Source organism: Colobus angolensis, unplaced genomic scaffold, assembly GCF_000951035.1.
Source record: "Colobus angolensis palliatus isolate OR3802 unplaced genomic scaffold, Cang.pa_1.0 Scaffold472, whole genome shotgun sequence".
NCBI lineage: Eukaryota > Metazoa > Chordata > Mammalia > Primates > Cercopithecidae > Colobus > Colobus angolensis.
The window spans coordinates 1950371-1970040 of record NW_012118177.1 but is presented as its reverse complement, the minus strand read 5'-3'; the positions used below and the strand labels follow the sequence as shown (position 1 = coordinate 1970040).

Sequence of the window (19670 nt, the reverse complement as noted above, 5' to 3'; positions counted from 1 at the left end):
GGAGGGAGGGAGGGAAAGAAAGAAAGAAGGGAGGGAGGGAGGAGAAAAGAAAATCCCTCATCTTCGATTTTCTGGGAGAATGTGTGTAGGATCAATATATTTATTCCTTAAATGTTGTTAGAAATCACCAGTAAGGACATCTAGCCCAGGAGTTTCCTTTATTGGAAGGTTTTTAACTGCAAATTCAATTTATTTAATAGATAAGGGACTACTAGGATTTTCTACTTCTTCTTCAATGAGATTTGGTAGTTTATGTCTTGCACAGAAATTACCAAAGATAAAGTCTTGCCACAGAAGGGCTTTTAAAAATTAGTTTTTCATCTCACTGTGCTTAGAAACAAAAAGAAAAGTAGATGAGCTTTGAAGTCATGAAATATGGAATTAGAGACAAAAATACTGGACCACTCCTTCACCTATGGCTTTGATTATGCCCAAAAAGCTTAAACTGGAGTTTGAAGTTTGCTTATGACATACAGTGCTTTTTTTCTAGCACGATGCTTTTTAAAGTCCGTTCCCACCAACTAAGTAGACTACTTGACTTGTTTCTATTTTCTGCCTATGAGAAGGGATTAGGGCTGTTTCTCCTAATTTTAGAAACGTAGGCATACGTGACAAGTTGGTTTGTCTTGCTCATGCTGCAAGCAAAATTGAAAATTAACTTCTTAAAGTATTTACAGCTTAAAATTGCAGCCAAAAAATAGGTAAAAGTAATATGTTGTTCTTGGCAAGTGAAGACAGAGGTCCTGGTGTATTTGCTGGGTTTTGTACTTCGTAGGATTTTTTTTCCTTCTGATTTTTCCCCCTAGTCAGGAGGGATGGATTTTCTATGAGGCATTCAACTTTCCTAGTTAGTCTTCTCCACGTCATCTTTCCCTATCTGTGAGCAAGTTAAAACATCTTTTGCCTTATCAACACATGTAAGCCTTGTACATAATTAACAACAGAATTTGTTGTTTGAATCGCAGCTAAATAACAAATAGATCTGAAGTGTAAGTATATCCCCAAATATTACATGGAACATATACTAATTTGGGATATACTCATACTAAAAAGTTCCTTGTGGTTTCTCTGAAATTCAAGCTTAATGTGCATCCTGTATTTTTATTTGCTAAATCTGAGTGTTCCTCACATGCTCCCTGTAACTAGCCTTGGGAAGTGTTGTTCTTTCATAGCTACTCAGTAAATTCTTACTAACAGAGGAAAAAGAGGCTTCTATTTTAACAACATTATGGGCAACATTTAGTTTGCCTGTTTGTGTGTTAAATGTGGAAATGACCTGTATTTGTCTCCTATTCTGTTTCCTAATAACTGCTACTACTGAAGAACTACACACATGAACTCACCATCTGTCTCAACTAGGCATTTGTTAGACTGTGTCCCACTAGTCCAAAAGACAGAAATGGAACTGCCCTTAACCATTTGGACTTAATAACAGAGGAGACAGTCTGTCAGGATATTTCTAATGGGACACAGTCTCTGTCCTGGAATCCCAACCCTTCTTATTTCTGTAGGTTTAAAAACAAATTTTTTTTTTTTTTTTTTTTTGAGATGGAGTCCCGCTCTGTCGCCCAGGCTGGAGTGCCATGGTGAGATCTCCGCTCACTGCAAGCTCCGCATCCCGGGTTCACACCATTCTCCTGCCTCAGCCTCCTGGGTAGCTGGGACTACAGGCGCCTGCCACCACGCCCAGCTAATTTTTTGTGTTTTTAGTAGAGATGGGGTTTCACTGTGTTAACCAGGATGGTCTCGATCTCCTGACCTCGTGATCCACCGGCCTCAGCCTCCCAATGTGGTGGGATTACAGGCGTGAGCCACCGTGCCCGGCCTTAAAAACAAAATTCTTAATCTCCCAACTGGGAACATTAAAGGATTTTGTTTTCAACTTGTAATGATTTTCCTAACATTATCATGTTATAAATTAGCAGACAGGCTCTGTGCCAAGCCACTGAAGGCCATGACACTCACTGCATACTTAAGGTCTAGTAGCAAGAGTAAGCTCACAGGATGTAGAAGGACATGCAGTTTCTCCACGCATTGTGCAACTGAGGAAATTGAGGCCTGGCTCAATCACCTGAAATAATTTTGAATATTTTTATTGGAAAACTATTGCCACAGTTTCTCTAAAGTAGTCAAAAAGGGAGGCTGTTAGAGTGAGCAACAAATATAACAGTGAAACATTAGCAGTGCTATTGTTGGAAAAGACAGAAAGTGAAAGTTAAGAAAGGATGTATGAATTGTGTGATATATGAGTTCTATCTCAGTACAGTTTTTACAAAAAGGAAAAAGAATGGATGTGACTAGAATTTCCAGAGAAATGGATGAAACATGAAAGGTATTCCAGGAAAATGGAATAATAATAAATAGACCTCTATGACTAGAGGGGGTGACAGGTGGACTTGCAATGGTAGGTTGAGCCTAAGTCTGAGTGCCCTTAAATGTCATGCTTAAATTTTGAACTTTGTGGGTAATGGGGAGCTATCAAAGGCTTTTGAGGGAAGACAGAACAATCACATCCAAGTTTTAGAAGGATAAATTTTTATCTTCTCCGATGATACTTCTCACTTTCTCCTTTTGACTGCAGTTATCTCCTGTATCAAGCTTTTAGTTTCCTGAGTGCAAGTAACATGTTTTCTAAATATTTGTCTTTTTTCCATAGTGCCCAACATAGTGCCATTATACATAGCAGATGTGCATTAAAGATTGTCTAGCAAGCACACAGCAGGCCAGTTAACAGCAGGCACTCAATAAATACTTGCTAAGTAAATGAATAAATTTAATCATTGCAACGTTAGTTATAACTCTACTTTCCCCTCCTACTTTGGAAAGCATATCAGAATGCAAATGAGTAGGAGTGACTCAATTACAGAAAGAAACATGAATCCCCTCTTAATTTTCTGAAAAATTAAGGTGAAGAATTTGTATTTTAACTATTATTACTAACAATTACTTTTGACACACTTCATAACTGAATTTGTCACACAAGTGTGCCATGATGCTACTTGTAGGGTTTTCAGATGAAATAGATGAGACTCAGTCAAATATGAATTGCAGATAAATAACAAACAGATCTTAAGTGTAAGTATATCCCCAAATATTGCATGGAACATATACTAATTGGGGGACATACTCATACTAAAATGTTACTTGTGGTTTCTCTGAAATTCAAGCTTAATGTGCATCCTGTATTTTTATTTGCTAAATCTGAATGTTCCTCACATGCTCCCTATGACTAGCCTTGGGAAGTGTTGTTCTTTCATAGCTACTCAGTAAATTCTTGCTAACAGAGGAAAAAGAGGCTTCTATTTTAAGAACATGATGGGCAACATTTAGTTTGCCTGTTTGTGTCTTAAGCATTTGCTTCTTGAATTTACTTTAAGGTCTAACTGGGTAGTACTACATCCCCTCAGGCCCTGGTTCATACTGACTGGCTAGAGCTTTTCAAGTGAAACCTGGCGTGCCTGTTCCTCTTCTACCCCTGATGCCATCAGTTGTTTTTATCTATGGTGTGAACACAGTTGAGCAGATGTTGGAGGGAAATGGCTTCCTGAAATATCAGAAATGTCTGGTGTCAGCTTCTTCCTTAAAATAAAGTATAGGTGACAAGTCCCACATGGTAGGGAGCCAGCTCTCACAGATCACTTCCTTCTCTTCCCAGAGTCTTTCATTCATGAACTCACAGGGAGCTGTTCTTAAAAGGCAAATGCACATAAAACATGGGACAGGACCCAGCTTGGTTTAATGTGTGTTTTGTGTGTGTGTGTGTGTGTGCGTGTGTGTGTGTGTGTGTGTGTGTGTTCACATTTCAATGCAAAGGTTTTAGGTTTTGTTTTAGAATTGCTCAAAGTAAAGCCAGATTCCCTGCTATTAGCAAGAAGTTCAGAAACGTAGGGTGATGTTAAAGGGGGCCTGGTTTAAGGGAAGAGCTCTAAGATTTTGAGTCAAACCTGGGTCTCAATTTATGCTGCTCCCTAGCTGACTGACTTGGGAAGGCAAACTAACCCCTTGAAGCATCAGTTTTTTCATTTGTAAAATGATAATGGTAATAGTGCCTACCTCGTAGTGGAGGTGGAAGAGTTCCGTGTGGTAACAAAAGTGAACTGCTTAACTAGGCACAGAACAGATGCTCACGGTAGCCATTATTGTGAATGTGGCCCCAGGATCGGTCTGATCTAGCCAAAGAGGCCTCAGAATTTCTGGACCCTGAGGCCACTGGCAGGTGAAGGAAGGTCACCTCAGCATCTTGTATTATTTTTCTCTTTTAGATGTTTGGCTGTCTTCACTTTCTCGCTTAACTAGCAAATGATACCAACTCTCTGAAACTCAGGATGTTTTTTTAATCTGGAAAATGGTCATATGAAAAATAATTCCTTTGTTTCAAAAGTAGTTATAAGAATTATATATGAAGATTATTTAGAAAATATACACACAGTACAAATAATATTGTGAAGTAAGTAGAGTAATATTGATAAAAAGGACCCCCAAAGTGGCACCTCTCAACACTCATCTTTCTTTTCCTGACTTTTGAAGTTTCAGGCCAATTCCTGGAACTAGTGGCAGCAGGTCCACTAAAAAACAACAACATAAACAAAAACAAAACAAAACAAAAACACAAGAACCACACAGTTGAAGGTACCTGGTTTCCCACTCTGATACTTAATTTTCTATGCTGAAAAAGTCACTTAACAGCTGAGTTTTCATTTCCTCATCTTCAAAATGGGAATTAGTCATTGAGTGAGAACCTTTTAGGCTTCCTCATGCACAGTACTAGACACTGTAATTGTAAATAATACCAGCTGATATAGATTGAGCATATTCTCAATATACCAAGCACTTGACAAAGAGCATCAACTCATTTAACCTCACTAAACCCTGTAAAGTAAAATATCCCTATTTTATAGTTCAGGAAATTGAGGCTTAAAGGATTTCCATTGATTTCTCTTATAGTGAAACCAAGATCTTCATCTCAAAGGAACCTAATGTCTAGGAGGGTAGGTGAAGATATAAATAAATCGTTGTAATGTTGCATATGTGTCTATGTCTCTACACACACACATACATCTAAAATATCTATTTCAGATTTGCGGTGGAAAATCACATGAGATATTATGTGAAAGACATTTTGAAGAAACCTAAAGTTATTAAAAGGGGACAGTTTTATTATGTTGTATGAAACCAGGAATGAGCAGCCATTTCAACAATCATTTACTGTGCTAATTCAAGACGAATTTATTATATTCCAAGGACTGTCTTGTTTTACACTGTGTGGAATATTAATAGGGCTAGCGTCTTTGCAGTACCATACTTTCTTTCTTCTGAGACATAGGCACAATCCTAAAACCGATGCATTTTTTTAACCCCACCAGAGTCAATCATCCATTGATCCTACTACCTTTCTGCTGCCCCTTGCCCACCGCCTGTGCTTAGTTCCTTCCACAGGAAACCTAGATCCTATGATCCATAATCATAATCACTTCTTTCCATATGCCCTTGACTCCCTTGCCCCTCTTTTCCTTTATCATCCTCACCTAGCAGACCCCAGCCTTGATTAAATCCAACTCTTCCTCTAATCTACATATGTATCCATGTGGCTGGACAAGTCTACAGAAAACCTCACAATATTGATAACTGATGTTCCTTTAAGTCCATGACCACCAAACTAAAGTGGGCCCTTAGAGCTGCCTTGCAGTCCTGCCACATTTCCCTAGTTCATGCCTTCTCCCTGCTCTCCTAACTGATCATGTCACACCTTATCTCTCTGCAAACCTCCAATACCTCCTTCCTGTTCTTATTCTGTTGATAACCTTGATTCTTGTTTCACTGAGAGGAAAAAATAAGTATGACAAAGAGAATGCCTGCATGCTTCCATTACCACATCAACTACCCTACCTGCATCTGTATCTATGTATTCTGCCTTTCCACCTGTCACTGTGGATGAACTTTCAATTCTCTTACCTAAGGGCATTCCATCAACTTGTGTATTAGATATCATCCTCTCTTGTACACTTAAAAGTCACCCCGAACAATTTTTCCATCTGTCTCCTGTGTCAACACATACTCCCTCAAAATACTAACATATTTCAATATCTCCAATCTTAACAAAAAATTAAACATACTTCTTACCCCATATCCCTCTTTGGCTACAGTGCCATTTCTTCCATTCCAAATACCCCTTTAGATAATTGGCTATCCTGGATTTCTCCAGTTCCTCACTTCTCACTCTCTATTGAACCCCTTGCAATCTGGCTTTTAGCCACACTAAGCCACTGAAATTTATCTGGTACAGATCACCACATTGCTAAATCCATTGGTGTGTTTTCATATCTTGTCTTACTTAATCTGTCAACAATTTGGGTTTATCACTTTTTTTCCTCCTTGGCTTTCCAGGGCCCCTCTGGATGTTGGTTCTTTACTCATCTCACTGGCTACTCCCTCTCAGATTCCTTCTCAAGGACCTCCTCATGTTCTCTTAACAATGACATGCTTCAGTGCTTAATTCTAGGGTGTATTCTCTTCCCTTCATCTACCTTCATTCCCTTGGTAATCTCATCTGCTTTGGAGGCTTTTTGTTTCTTTAGACAGGGTCTCACTCTGTCACTCAGGCTGGGTGCAGTGGCACAATCAGCCTCAAACTCCTGGGCTCCGGTGACCCTCCTGCCTCAGCCTCCTGAGTAGCTGGGACTACAGGCACATGCCATCACACCTGTCTAATTTTTTTGTAGAGATGGGGTATCAACATGTTGCCCAGGCTGGTCTCAAACTCCTCGACTCAAACAATCCCCCTGCCTTGGCTTCCCAAAATGCTGGGATTACAGATTACAGACATGAGCCACCACACCTAGCCCCTTGGCTTTATATAACAATGATAGCAGAGATGGTGATCTCCAGATAAACCCTGCTCTCTCCTACTCTCCATGTTGTTAGGTTTTCCAGTATGTCTGGTTCTTTTTAAAGGGAATATGAACACAAGAGATGTATCACTTCCTGTAATAGGGAATTAAGAGCAGGTACTAGGATCTGAGATAGTGGAGTTGCTAGACAAAAGCAGCTTGGAAATCCAAGTCACCTTTGGAGAAGGCCACTAAGAGGAGCTGCTTTTGTCTTATTGGATTATGACATAAGTGATAAATCAAACTCTGTGTGCTAAACCATTGAGATCTTAGGTTTGTTACCACAACATAGTCAAGTCTACACTGACTAAGGCATCTCCCTTGAATTCCAGACTTCCATAGCCAGCTATCTACTCAACTCCTCCATTTGAATATCTTATACATATCTCAAAACCAGAATTCCTGATGCTTCCAAAGCCAGCTTCTCCAATAGTTTTCTCCATCTGAATAAATGGCAATTTCATCCTTCTCATTGCCTAGTACAGAAACTTTGGAGTCATTCTTGACTTCTCCCTTTCAGTCACATCCCACATCCAATCCATCGGCAAATCCTAGCAACTCTACCTTTAAAACATACCTAGAATCATTTTACTTCTGTCAGACTCTGTAACTGCCCCTCTGTTATAAACATCCATCATCCTGCTGAATTACCACAACAGCCTCCTAGGTGGTCTTTCTGCTTCTGTGCTTGCCCCACTACAGTTCACATGGCAGCTTGAGAAATCCCCCTTAAAAAGTAAATCAACTGGTGTCACTCACATGTTCCAAGCCCTTCAGTGGATTTCCAGGGGCAAAGCTCTTACACTGGTCTATGAAATCTTCTATGATCTGGCTCTTGCTCCAACTCTGGCTTTATCAGGTATCCCCATCCCCTCCATTCACTGCACTCCAGGATTCTGGCCTCCTTGCTGTAGCCAAAACATCAAGCCTATTCTCTCATTTACTGCCTTTGCACTTGCTGTTCCCTTTGCCTAGAATACTCTTTCCTCAGGTATTCACATAACTTATTCCTTCATCTTCTATAGCAGTGTTTCTCAAACATTATGTGCATCAGAATCACCTGAAGGACTTGTTAAAACAGATTTCTGAGCCCCACCCTAAAGTTTATGATTCAGTGGATCGTGGAGGAGACAAGAATTTGCAACTCTAACAATTTCCCAGGACTGATGATTCTGGGCCAAAGATTGTGCTTTGAAAAACACTGTTTTCTGCTCAGAATTCCCCTTGTAAGCAAGGCCTTCCCTGACTCCCTTATATAAAATAACAACCTAACCCCAACACTTCCTACTCTCTTACCCAATTTAGTTTCCTCCATAATACAGATCACCTGACAAATATGTATGTAATATTCATTTACTGTTTGTCTTCCCTCTAAATTTTAACCAGGAAAACAAGGACTTGGTTTCACTTATGGCTGTATGATACTGCCACTATCACCTATGCCTAACACAGTACCTAGCACAGAGTAGGCACTTAATAAATATTTGTTGAATGAATGGTGAGAATAAAATTATACACAGACAGTCTTCTGTGACCTAAGCTTCTGGAGAAAATTGCTCACAAACATAATTGGCCTTTGCAATCCAATCACTTCAGCTAAGCCTCTGTTACTTCCTATCTTGTTTCCTGGGTTACCTTTTGCATCATTGTCATCCTTGCCAACCCCCATGCAAGAAAGCACTGGTGATGCCTAGAAAAGCGTATTGGTTGGTGGTAGGGGCACTGTGATGTAACTCTTTATTTCAGGAGACCCAGGAGAAAGGAAGAATTCCAGGTGATGCTGATCTCTAACACTTGTAACTCAATTGTTCTGAGAGCAATTATTTCACAGCCCTTCACTGAATATCTGCTTGTGACAGGGCTGCAGAGAAGCATAAGACATGGTTCTGATCCCAGTCTGATGGCAGAATCAAATAAATTGAGTAAACTACTGCAAAACTCCATCAGCAAAAAGAAGAGAGTAAGAACTGCTCCTGAAATTGCTGAGAAGGAGGCAGAGTATAAGGGTGTCTTCACCAAAAAGATGGTTGAGCTGGGTTTAAAAGAATGAATAGAAATTTTGTTTGTGGTAAAGGGAGTAGGAAAGCATTTTAGACATAGGAACCAGCATCAGCAAAAGGATAGATGTGTGGAGTAGAGATTATATTTAAAGTATTTAGCAATATTTAGGGTTATGGTTTAGCAAACCCTAACCTTTAACTCTAATTGCTAAATATTTTTAGCATTTAAAAATAATTTTGGAAGCTGATGTGGCAAGATCACTTGAGGTCAGGAGTTCGAGACCAGCCTGGCCAACATGGCAAAACCCCGTCTCTACTAAAAATACAAAAATTAGCTAGGTGTGGTGGTGGGTGCCTGTAATCCCAGCTGCTCGGGAGGCTGAGGCAGAGAATGGCTTGAACCTGGGAGGTGGAGGCTGCAGTGAGCCCAGATCGCACCACTACACTCCAGCCTGAGTGACAGAGCGAGACTCCATCTCAAAAAAAAAAAAGTTAAGTGAGTGCAGTGATTCTCTGAAATGAGAAATAACTCGTGGTGGTGATCTGGGGGGGAAAAGCACAATCTTCCCTTTATTTACTAGGCATTTTTATTCAGTAACAATAAAACCATGAAAAATTCATTTCAATGTATAAAATGTGGTTATGTTCTTGATTCTGATAATTACATATACGGACATCAACAAATCCAAATGGACATCCTGACCAAGCAAAGTGAACATCAGCCATAGACGAACTGGCATGACCATACCAGTGCACAGCACTTGATAAGGAGCTCCAGAGAGAGACCAGAATGTTGCAAAAAATGCTGAGTAGTCTAGTATAGCTAATATTAATATAATAATAATAGCTGACACTAAGTGAATACTATGAGCCAGGTACTGTTTTGCATGCTTAATCTTATTGAGTCCTCCAATCAAACTCTATACAGTAGATACTGTTGCCATTGTCATTTTACAGGTAGGAAAATTGAGTTTCAGAGTATAGATAAAGTCACTTGCCTAAGTTCATCCAACTCGGAAATATTAGAGCTGGGATTTAAACCTGTACAGACTGACTCCAGAACTTATATTCCTAATTAAGGGATACTGCCTCAGATATTGGCTAGAACATAGGTTTGCCCCTTAACACTGTGGTTTTATACAAAGGAGTAAAATAAATTGACTTTTCCCTTATAAACGTTACAGTCTGGATGAGGAAACAAGACTCTCAGTTATGCAATCTTAGGAACATTGCAAAGACTCTCCCATAACAACATGTGACACTTAGCCAGTGAATGGGACTTAGTGAGTATTGTTGTGTTTCACTGAAGCTGAAGTGGTCATGGAAAATATGGAACTTGAATTTGGCCTTGAGAGGTATGGAACAGTAGGAAGAATACTGCATTATGTTCAGAAGTGTTAGAATCCACTTGTTAACAGTGTGACCCAAGTCAAAATAATCTTCTTCAGTGTTATCATCTGTAAAATGGGTGATTTGGATTAGACCAATACTTCTTAACAAAAGTACACCCCAGGAGGTATTTTGCAATTTGTGAGGCCAACCGTGATTGTTGAAATGATTAGGGAGTCGGGAACACTTACTTGGTGGCTGCCAGGAATGATAGGTGTTCTGAATACTATGCATCCTGAAGGATAGAGAAGACCTCTGGATACTCATGGAGATGAAAACTCTGTTTATAATTATTGAAGTCTAGAACATAAACACATTTTATATATTGAAATGAATTTTTTCATGGTTTTCTTGAATAAAACTGCCCAATAAATAAAGGGAAGATTGTACTTCCCGCCCTCCACCCACAGTCATCACCATGAGTTGTTTGTCATTTGAGAGAATCACTGCACTTACTAATAGCAACTGCATTCATGATACTTGAATCATCAATACTGCATCCTAGTGTCATTCCATGTCAGCAGGCTGTTACACTCATCATAATTCTCTATAGAGCTGTTGGCCTCTGACTACCACTTCATGACATCTTCTAATATAGCCATGTATGAGCTTTTATATATTGAAATACATATCTTTTTATTACAAATGAATTTTCTTCTGGTTTTTTTTTTTCTTTGCAATACAGTTAGGGCATGCTATGTGCTTTTAAAATTTTTCCTTACATTTTTATTATAACTTATTCCTATGAATTTCTTTTTAGGATGGCAAGGGAGAGTAATAATTATAATAAAAATAATAAGATACTGCTCTAATAGAGTTAAGAACCACTGTATTAGATGATCTCCCAAAACCTTTCCAGTTTTAATTGTTTTGGGTATAAGAAAGGTTTGATCTTGAGAGAAAAGGGAGAGCATTCCAAGGTGGAAATGACACCAGCCAAATGGCCTGGTCAAGCAGGGGGTGGAGTGTCCCCAGACATGCCAGGATAAAGCAGAGGCTTCTCAGGTCTAGTCTGGCCTCACTGTAATTGAAGACTCCTGGGGAACTGGGGAAACTGCCAGGGCTGGCATTACAGGAAATTGCCTTATGGCCAACAGGGCTTCTCTGGTTACTTTCCTCAGTGACAAAGGACAGTGATGACTTCCTGTCTGTTAGCTGAGTGTCTTTGCCTCCTTGTTCTGGCGAGTTCCTAAGAAACCTTAGCTTCTGATTCTTATGGGTTTGTTCAGCTTCTGCTATCATTTTTTTGCCCCCCTCTTTTCCAGTTCCCTTGCTTCCAGACTCTTTGCTCCATGTTTGAGGGGTCTGGAAACTTTTCATCTACTATAGACCAGTTTTATGGAACACTCAAACAGACATTGTTTGGAAGTAAGCCATAGCTCCGAATAGATGCCATTTCAACTTTGGCAACACCTGTCAAGTTCTCGTCCTTGAAGGGGATGATTTTTATCACTTAATATTATGTATTTTGTATTCTTATTAATTATATGTGCTTGTTGAAGACTGCTTAGAAAACACAGGAATGTATGGAGAAGGAAATACAAATTATCCTTAATACCAAGAAATATAGTAGTCAACATTAGACAAGGGTGTCAGCACAGGTGAAGATAAAATTCAATGCTGCTCTCTCAGTTCTCTCTTGTTTCCCAGCCCCTAGCTTCCTCCTGCCACAGTACCTCTTGATCTCACTCTTATGAAAACTTGCCTGTCCTATATTCCATAAAATGGAAGGTAAACTGGAAAGTGTGCAATAGCACTTACCATGTCAAGGGCTTATAAGAGAGAGAAACTATAACATATAAGGAAGGTGTTTGGAATCTAAAATAGTAATATTTTGTCATAGCTTTGCCATCACTACCTTATTACCAAGGTGTTGTGCTGATAAAGTGTTGTGGGAATGTCTAAAGAGATAAGAGACCATCTGAGAAATTCACAGTGCTCTCTAGGAATTAGGAAAAGGCACACAGTACACAGAGGCAAGAATGATCAAGTGCGAGGTCAGCTCATAAATATGCCTTTCTCTTTGGAAAAAAACATCCAACATTAAATAAAAAAGTTGGATGGTTCTAAATCCATGCATCCCAGAGATAAAGTTCTTGTTACAGATAATAGTTAGAATTTATGTTTTGCTTTTTTTCCAAGGTGGATATGGTCAGAATTGCAGTTTTTCTTATTGTTGAGTCTTTGTATTGAGGTTCTGGTAGACAAAGGACTTAGAAAACACTAAGGCTTAAGGGTTAAGGTCAAGACTTTGGAGTTAGTTAGACCTGAGTTCAAATCCTAACTCCATTCATGTGGTCACCAAAAATTCCTTGAGTGTCATCCATGGTTTTAGACATTGGAGATACAGTGTTGGACAAGACAATGAAGTCCCTACTTACATGAACCTTACATTCTAGTAGGAGTAGACAGAATGTCTAATGATGAAAAGGTAATGAAATTATATGATTGGAAGTAACTGGAGACTCAGGAATGGCCTCTCTGAGAATGGACAATTGAACTGAGACCTGAGTGATGAAAAGAGGCCAGGATTTAAAAAAAAAAAATCTCGGAGAAGAACGTTGCAAACAAAAGGAACAGCGAGGGCAGAGGCCCTGAGGCAGGAACAGGCTTGACGTTTTTAATGAACAGAATGAATGCCCTCCTGTGTGACTGAAGCAGAGTGAGCCAGAGAGAAAGGAGATGAGGTTGGTGAGGATCAGCACATGTCAGGTCATGTGCGGGCCTTGCAGAAATTCAGCTGGCAATCATCACCATCAATCAGAGGAGAGGGAAAAGTGAAGTTAGAGAGCTTGGGGGGGTACTATAAAATACCAACTGAGGAATCTGGATCTGACTAACTGGGCATGGGAGTTAAAGGTTTGAATGGTGTGCTGAAATGGAGTTTGAGAAGAACAATTCTGAGAGCAGAGTACAAGGAAGCCATTTTCATTTGTCACTACACATCTAGCACTTGAATTTCATTCAAGTTATCTGCTATAGCTACATTTTATCAATGAGCGCAAATCTGTAAGTCACTGGACACCTGTTTTCACAGGAATATGTCTAGAGTCTATTTCCAGCCCCCAAGTAATTCTGTTGTATATTGTGCCTGGAATTTCTACCAGTGAGCAGGTGTCTAAAGTAAAGTTCCAAAACCGGCTATTTATTTGATAAGGTATAGACCTGACCTGAAAGGATGCTAACTTAAGATTAGTTTTTATTTCATTTGATTACTGACAACATCAGATAAGATCATTAAGCCACGAAAGATTTACTTGGTAAAGAAGCTAAGAGTTAGGTTTGCTGGGACAATATTGCTTCTTGGTTCACATGGTTTATTAACTTTTTCCTTTTTTTAATAGGGAGAGAAATCTTATGGAAAGCCGTGTGGGGGCCAAGACTGCAGTGGGAGCTGTCAGTGTTTTCCTGAGAAAGGAGCGAGAGTAAGTTGCTTATTTCATTGTTGAAAGACAAATAGTTGCATGGGAGCTGTTATCTGTTTTCTTTAGAAATAAACTGCTTAGAATTTACTCTTATGACCTCATGGAACAAGCAAAGTGATGAGGACCAGCTGGAAGGAGCTTTGCTAACTGATGATAGTCAGAGTTAGATTGGTCAAAGTCTCTGAGGTACCAAGAAGAGGTTTCCTTCATTCACTTAATGCCAACGTTTCCTCAGAGTTTCATCTGGAGTTTTTCCAAAAGCCAATTAGGTTGTAGAGAGCCAGATTGTGATGATGTTTGTAGATAAGTGTAAATTTTCATAGCTCACTTGATTCTTCCCTCCCAGTCTGGGGAACAGGTGTTCCAATTGTTATCTACAGACTGTGGATGTGACTTGTCCAAAATCACCCTGCTTGTTAGTGATAGACTCAAGAGAACAGGGTAGCCATAAAGTCCAGAAATATAGGTGACAATACATGAAGAATGGTTTATAGGTATTACATTACAACATAGGATACGTTTTAAAATGTTTTGACATAGTCCATGTATTGTCCCTCATTAGCAATGCACAGTTCAAATTGTTGAGCAAATTGCAATGAACTCAGTGCATTGACACAGTACCTCTATCAATTCCTGAATATGCATAGCCCCTAGATATTTGTATCTATGATTTTCACTGAAAAAATGCATTTTTAGTATAACCCAGGAAAAGTGTTGAAAGGGGTTCAATCTGAAAAAAAAAAATTAGACACATACACAAGTTGAGCATCCCTAATTCAAAAATCTGAAATCTGAGATGTTTCAAAATCTACCATTTCCTGAGCACTGATGTGACACTCAGGGGAAATGCTCATTGGAGCATTTTGGATTTTGGATTTTTGGATTAGGGATGCTCCATCTGTGTGTGTGTGTGTGTGTGGGTGGGTGGGTGGGTGGGTGGGTGTGTTTCCAGGATTAATGGCCATCCTACAGAGTTCAGAACTTCCCATTTCTAGCATTGTGAATGCACTCTCATCAAACTCAAACAAGCCTAAGGGCTTATACTGTCAAAAGAAGGTAGTAGTATAAATAGGTCAAGCAAACTTTCAAATCCATAGCCAAACAGGGAACACAGTGACCGTTCCACCTTCTCTTTCATTATCTTACATTTGGGGTAAAGTGAAATGTCAAACTATGCCAGAATTTGAAGGAAGAGAAAAAAAATCCATCTTCTCATCAAAGGGGACCAGACCTATTCTACATTAAAGGCACGGACTTAGAGAATCGTAAAATACGAGAAAGGGAAGGTTTCTTAGTAAGCTTCACATATTATTCGTTGATTGTACAGAGGAAACAGACTCAGAAGGAAAATTACTTCCTGGGATCACATAGCAAAGTAATGACAGATTCCAGGCTTTGATCTGGGTCCTTTGATTTCTCATCTATTTACGTCACCAACTTACCTACTGCTGCCTCTCACTGTAGCCACCAAGATCTATACCCTTACCTCTGAGACATTCTAGAAAAAAAAATTTACAATAAATATATGAATGCATTCTTGAACAACATGCAAGCAGTATAGACAAAGCAAAAATCTCCCTTGATGCTCTCTCAGTGCCACTACTGTCATTCTTACCTTTTTCCATACATAATCAGAGAGATATGTACACATATGTCTAAAAATAGTCTCATTATCTGATTTTCTTGTCTAAAATAGAATTCTAAGTATATGTTCTGGGCCCTTTTTGTAAATTCAACGTGTCCTTAAGATATTTTTCTCTACCCCATAGTTTAATTCAGCCATTCCCCTTTTGACAGCTACTTAGGTTGTTTCTAAATTTTTGCTATTTGTAAAATGGCAGGGCTACAGTGAAAATCTTTGAGCAGGCCTCCTTGTGTTCAAGCATAGATACTAGCTCAAGCATAGATACATCTCTAGCATAGACACTAAGGATCATAATTACCTGGTAGAAGGGTAATAGATATTTTTAACCTTCAAAGCCACTGCCAAATTAGGCTACAAAGTATTCTGCAATTTATATTCCCATCAGCATTGTACAAAAATGCCCATGTTTCTACACCCTTGCCAACACTTGATATTTTTGCTAATATGATGAGTGAAAATCATTCTAATTCCCTGAGTTTAAGTGTCTTTTCACATATTACCTGGAAATTTATATTTCTTCTGTGAATTTCCTGGACATATTCTCTAGCCACTTTCCTAACTGATGATTCTTATTGACTTACTTTACCTCTGCAAAGATGCAGCAAATAAAAATGACCCAAATCGGTGCAAGTGAGATTTAAGGTTTGACACAAAGGGACATTTCCCGATGGATTGTGGCAGGATGAGAAGCAGACACAACAACCAGGAAACTGAGAAGCTCTGGGCTGTTTGTTGGGTTGGGGAGCCTTTAAAAGTATAAAATCTTATATATCTGATCGGACGTCAGTCCTACACCAGGCAAACATGCCTACAGTGACCTCATTGTTAAACCCCTGGCTAAGATTTTGATCTCTGGAAATGGAGGGCAGTAGATTTATTTCATGAGGAGCCCTCATTTAGGTTTCAAACATCTGGAGCCTTAGTCTGGCTTCTCTTTTGAAAACATCTGAGTGGCTGAGGGGGTGGGGGATGGAGGAAATTAGAATATCACTGCACAGATTTTTCCCTCAATATTTAAAAGACACAGACTCCACACTGTCAAATACGTTCCTAAAAATGTATTTGCAAAGTCTAAAGTTTCAAAGAATGCTTGTCAAAGTTACTGAACCAGACTAAGCCATATTTCATGAGTCGAGAGCAGGAATGTCCTATTTCCCAAATAGATAAGACCTATGCTCATGCAGAAAACCATGAACGTGGATGCTTGAAGCACAACCAGGTCCTGTTTAGTCATCCTCCCTTTCCTCCTATGTTCCCAGGGCCAAGCAGAATTGTTTAAACTGGCCCCAGCACTATTGACCCTGCAGAACAGCCCCTCAGTACCCCTTGTGTGCAGATTTCAGAAAGATTTGGGACTGTTTTCCTTAGCTGAGCAGAGGGCCCCATTTATATTTCAAGCTGTTTCTCTTGAGCTGGGAGCGGAACGGAACATTGGGTCACCCCTGAGATATGCTGCAGCCCTTGGCAGGCCTGCCCCCTGCCTTGGGGAAACATCAAGCGCATAGCTTGCTGGGCAGTGTGTACTTTTTCTTTGCCAAAGTCCTCTTGAACTGACTAGGACCTTTACACAACACCTAGCACTCCTGCAAAACTGCAATCTAGCCCTTTTTGGCTGAAGCTATCTCAAACCGATTTCTCAAAGGTATGCCCTGCCTGGTAAAAGTCCCTACCTAATGTTGGTGCACTGCTTTGCAGTTTTCAAAACATCTTTCAGGGGCTGTAATCCTGTATGTATGCAACAAATAAAGAAACTGGTAAGTGACTTGCCCAAGGTCACCAGGCTGCTAGTGGCTAAACCTTATTTAGCCAACTTTAAGAGAATGGCAATCTTTAAAAATGAACTGCCTCATAGTGTTAAATAAAGACGTTTTCACCCAGATGTTCAGATTTGAACTTAATATATGACTTTCACTTTTCTTTCTTAGGAGTAGGTGTTATCTGGAAGAACTATTCTTTCGGGTTGTTCTCTTCCCTGGTATTTTTCCCCCTGCCACTTGATTAAACAAAACATTTTAGGTTGACATTTCCAACACTTCTCTTTTTTCCCTACTAGATGTGAAAGCTATCTCTGCATTATACTCCATCAGTGTGTGTTTGTCTGAAGTTGGGGGTGGGAGGAGGGGGCAGTTTGTTTTCTTCTGAGCCTAGTATTCCTTAATCTCTTTTAGAGTTTTCCCTGTTTGAACATTGTTCTGGTGTTCATCTAAAACATGGTGACCTCCTAACTATCCATGCCATCTAAAGAAGCATTATCACAGATAATCCAAAACCATGGGGAATGTTTGGATTGCCCTCTAGGTAAAGGCTGTTTGTCCCCCATTTTATGCCTAGCTTGAGAGTTTATGAAGCTAGCCTGAGTTTCATGTGAAACTGAGCCCAGGTTTCTTAATTCCTTATCTCCTGCCTGCATCCTGCTGTTCCACTGCCATAAAATGTGTTTCCCATGAATTCCAGAACCCAGATGCATTAACAACTAGTCCTTCAATTTATTCTCCTGCAAACATCTGGCATTCCCTGTGTCAGCTGACTGGTGCCATGGCTACCAAGAAACCTTTCCATTTTCTCCTGAATTAGGAAATTGCAATGTACATCTTTCCTCCTCCTTGTGTATCCCCTCATGCCCCTCTCCTGACTAGCCACTACAACACACACCAATGTCTTTGTCCTCTACTGCTCCAATATGAAAGCTCATATTGTATATCACCTCCTTGGGTGGCTAGGCCTTGCTCCAACTGCCTGCACTTAAGTTTTGTGCCTTATTTCATGACAAATATTTGCCCCTCTCACTCCTCAGACATCTGTGGGCTGGCCCTATTGCTGACACTAATCACTACTAAGTTACTTGTTGCCAAATCCAATGAATATTTTTCATTCCTTATCTTCCATGATGGCCCTGCTATATAAGACACCTCCTTCTCTCCTGAAACTTTCTGTTCCCTTGAATGTTATGCTATCCTTTCCTAGTTCTTTTCCTACTGTGATTGGGATCTCCCAGCATTCTGTCCTCATCCCACTTTTCTTCTCAGTGTAGGCCTCTCCCAGGGTGGTTTTATATACTCCAGGGATTTCAGCCACCATCCATACAATGATAAATATTAAATCTCTAGCTCTAGTTCAGATCTTTCTCCTAGTTTCAGATAGGCATTGTCAATTTCTTGCTGGTTATCTCTGCTTGGATTTCGCTGACTCCATAAACATGTCTATACAGAACTCCATTACCAACCCCCACCAGATGTACTCCTTCCTAAATTCTATCCATGTCTTCCCCATCACAACAAATGGCATCAACAAGCACTGAGCTGCTCAAGCCAGAAAACTGAGAGTCATTCTTGTCTTCTCTTTCCTTTCCCTGCTACCTCCAATCCATCATTAAGTCCTGTCCATTTGTCTTCTGAAATTGAGCTTGAATACATCCACTTCTCTCCATACCCATTTCCCCAATCCAGGCTCATATCATTTTTTTGCCAGAATTACCTCAGTAACCTCAAGACTGATCTCTCAGCCTCTAATCTCACTCTCTCTCAATTTGCCACCGTCCTGCCATAATGTTTCCAAAACACAGATATGTATCATGAAACTCTTGCTTAAAGTCCTTCAATGGCTCTCCAATGGACTTCACAATAAATCCCATCTCTAGAAAACCTACAAAGTCCTTCATTACCTGGCCCTGGACTACCTCTCCAATATTATCTCTCATTAGGAACCCTCCTCACTTCAGAAAACAAAACAAGACAAATATTTTCCAAAAAATATGAGTTCACTGAACTGTTCATAGTTCTCAGAGCTACTGTGTTGTTTAATGTGTTGCAGGTTTTTTGCTTGCCACCCCTTCTACGTGTACTAGTCTTCCACTAGCTCTATCCTTTCTCTGTTGACTTGCTTCTATTTATCCATCCCTTAAAACTGAGCACAGATTTCACCTCTTTGGGAAGCTTTCCACAATCTGCCAGGCTGGTGTTATCTACTCTTATCATCATTTCTCTTCACTTGTCAGCTCTCCACTGTCTTAAGAACAACTAAAGCAGAGAGACTGAGTGTTCTTAGACTCTGCAGAGTCCGTAGGCACTACACACTGTCTCATGAAAGACTGACCAACTGACCAAGCAATTTTGCATAGGTGTGATTCTAGCCCTGCTCTCCACATCCAGGATTAGCTGTTAGGATGCTGTGAAGTTGATGGGAAGTCTCCTGTTGAAGGAGTAATCCCTGCTGCTGAAAGAAAGCAAAGAGCCAGGGCAGTCATTGTCACATCTTCTTTAGCTCCTGTTAGCTGCAAGGACCACACATCTGATTTCAATAGTTTGCTCTGGGATTCTGCTTTCCT

The 19670-nt window shown here is 39.9% G+C and overlaps 1 protein-coding gene across 1 annotated transcript in view; it reads left to right on the top strand.

Moving 5' to 3' along the window:
- The first annotated feature begins 10207 nt into the window (after nt 1-10207).
- COL4A6 (collagen, type IV, alpha 6) overlaps nt 10208-19670 on the top strand; it is a 155521-nt gene continuing 146058 nt past the window's right edge. Inside the window, exons 1-2 of the mRNA XM_011958747.1 lie at nt 10208-10252; nt 13621-13701. Of these exons, the coding sequence (XP_011814137.1) occupies nt 10208-10252; nt 13621-13701 (126 nt within the window). The remainder of the gene's footprint in view (nt 10253-13620; nt 13702-19670) is intronic.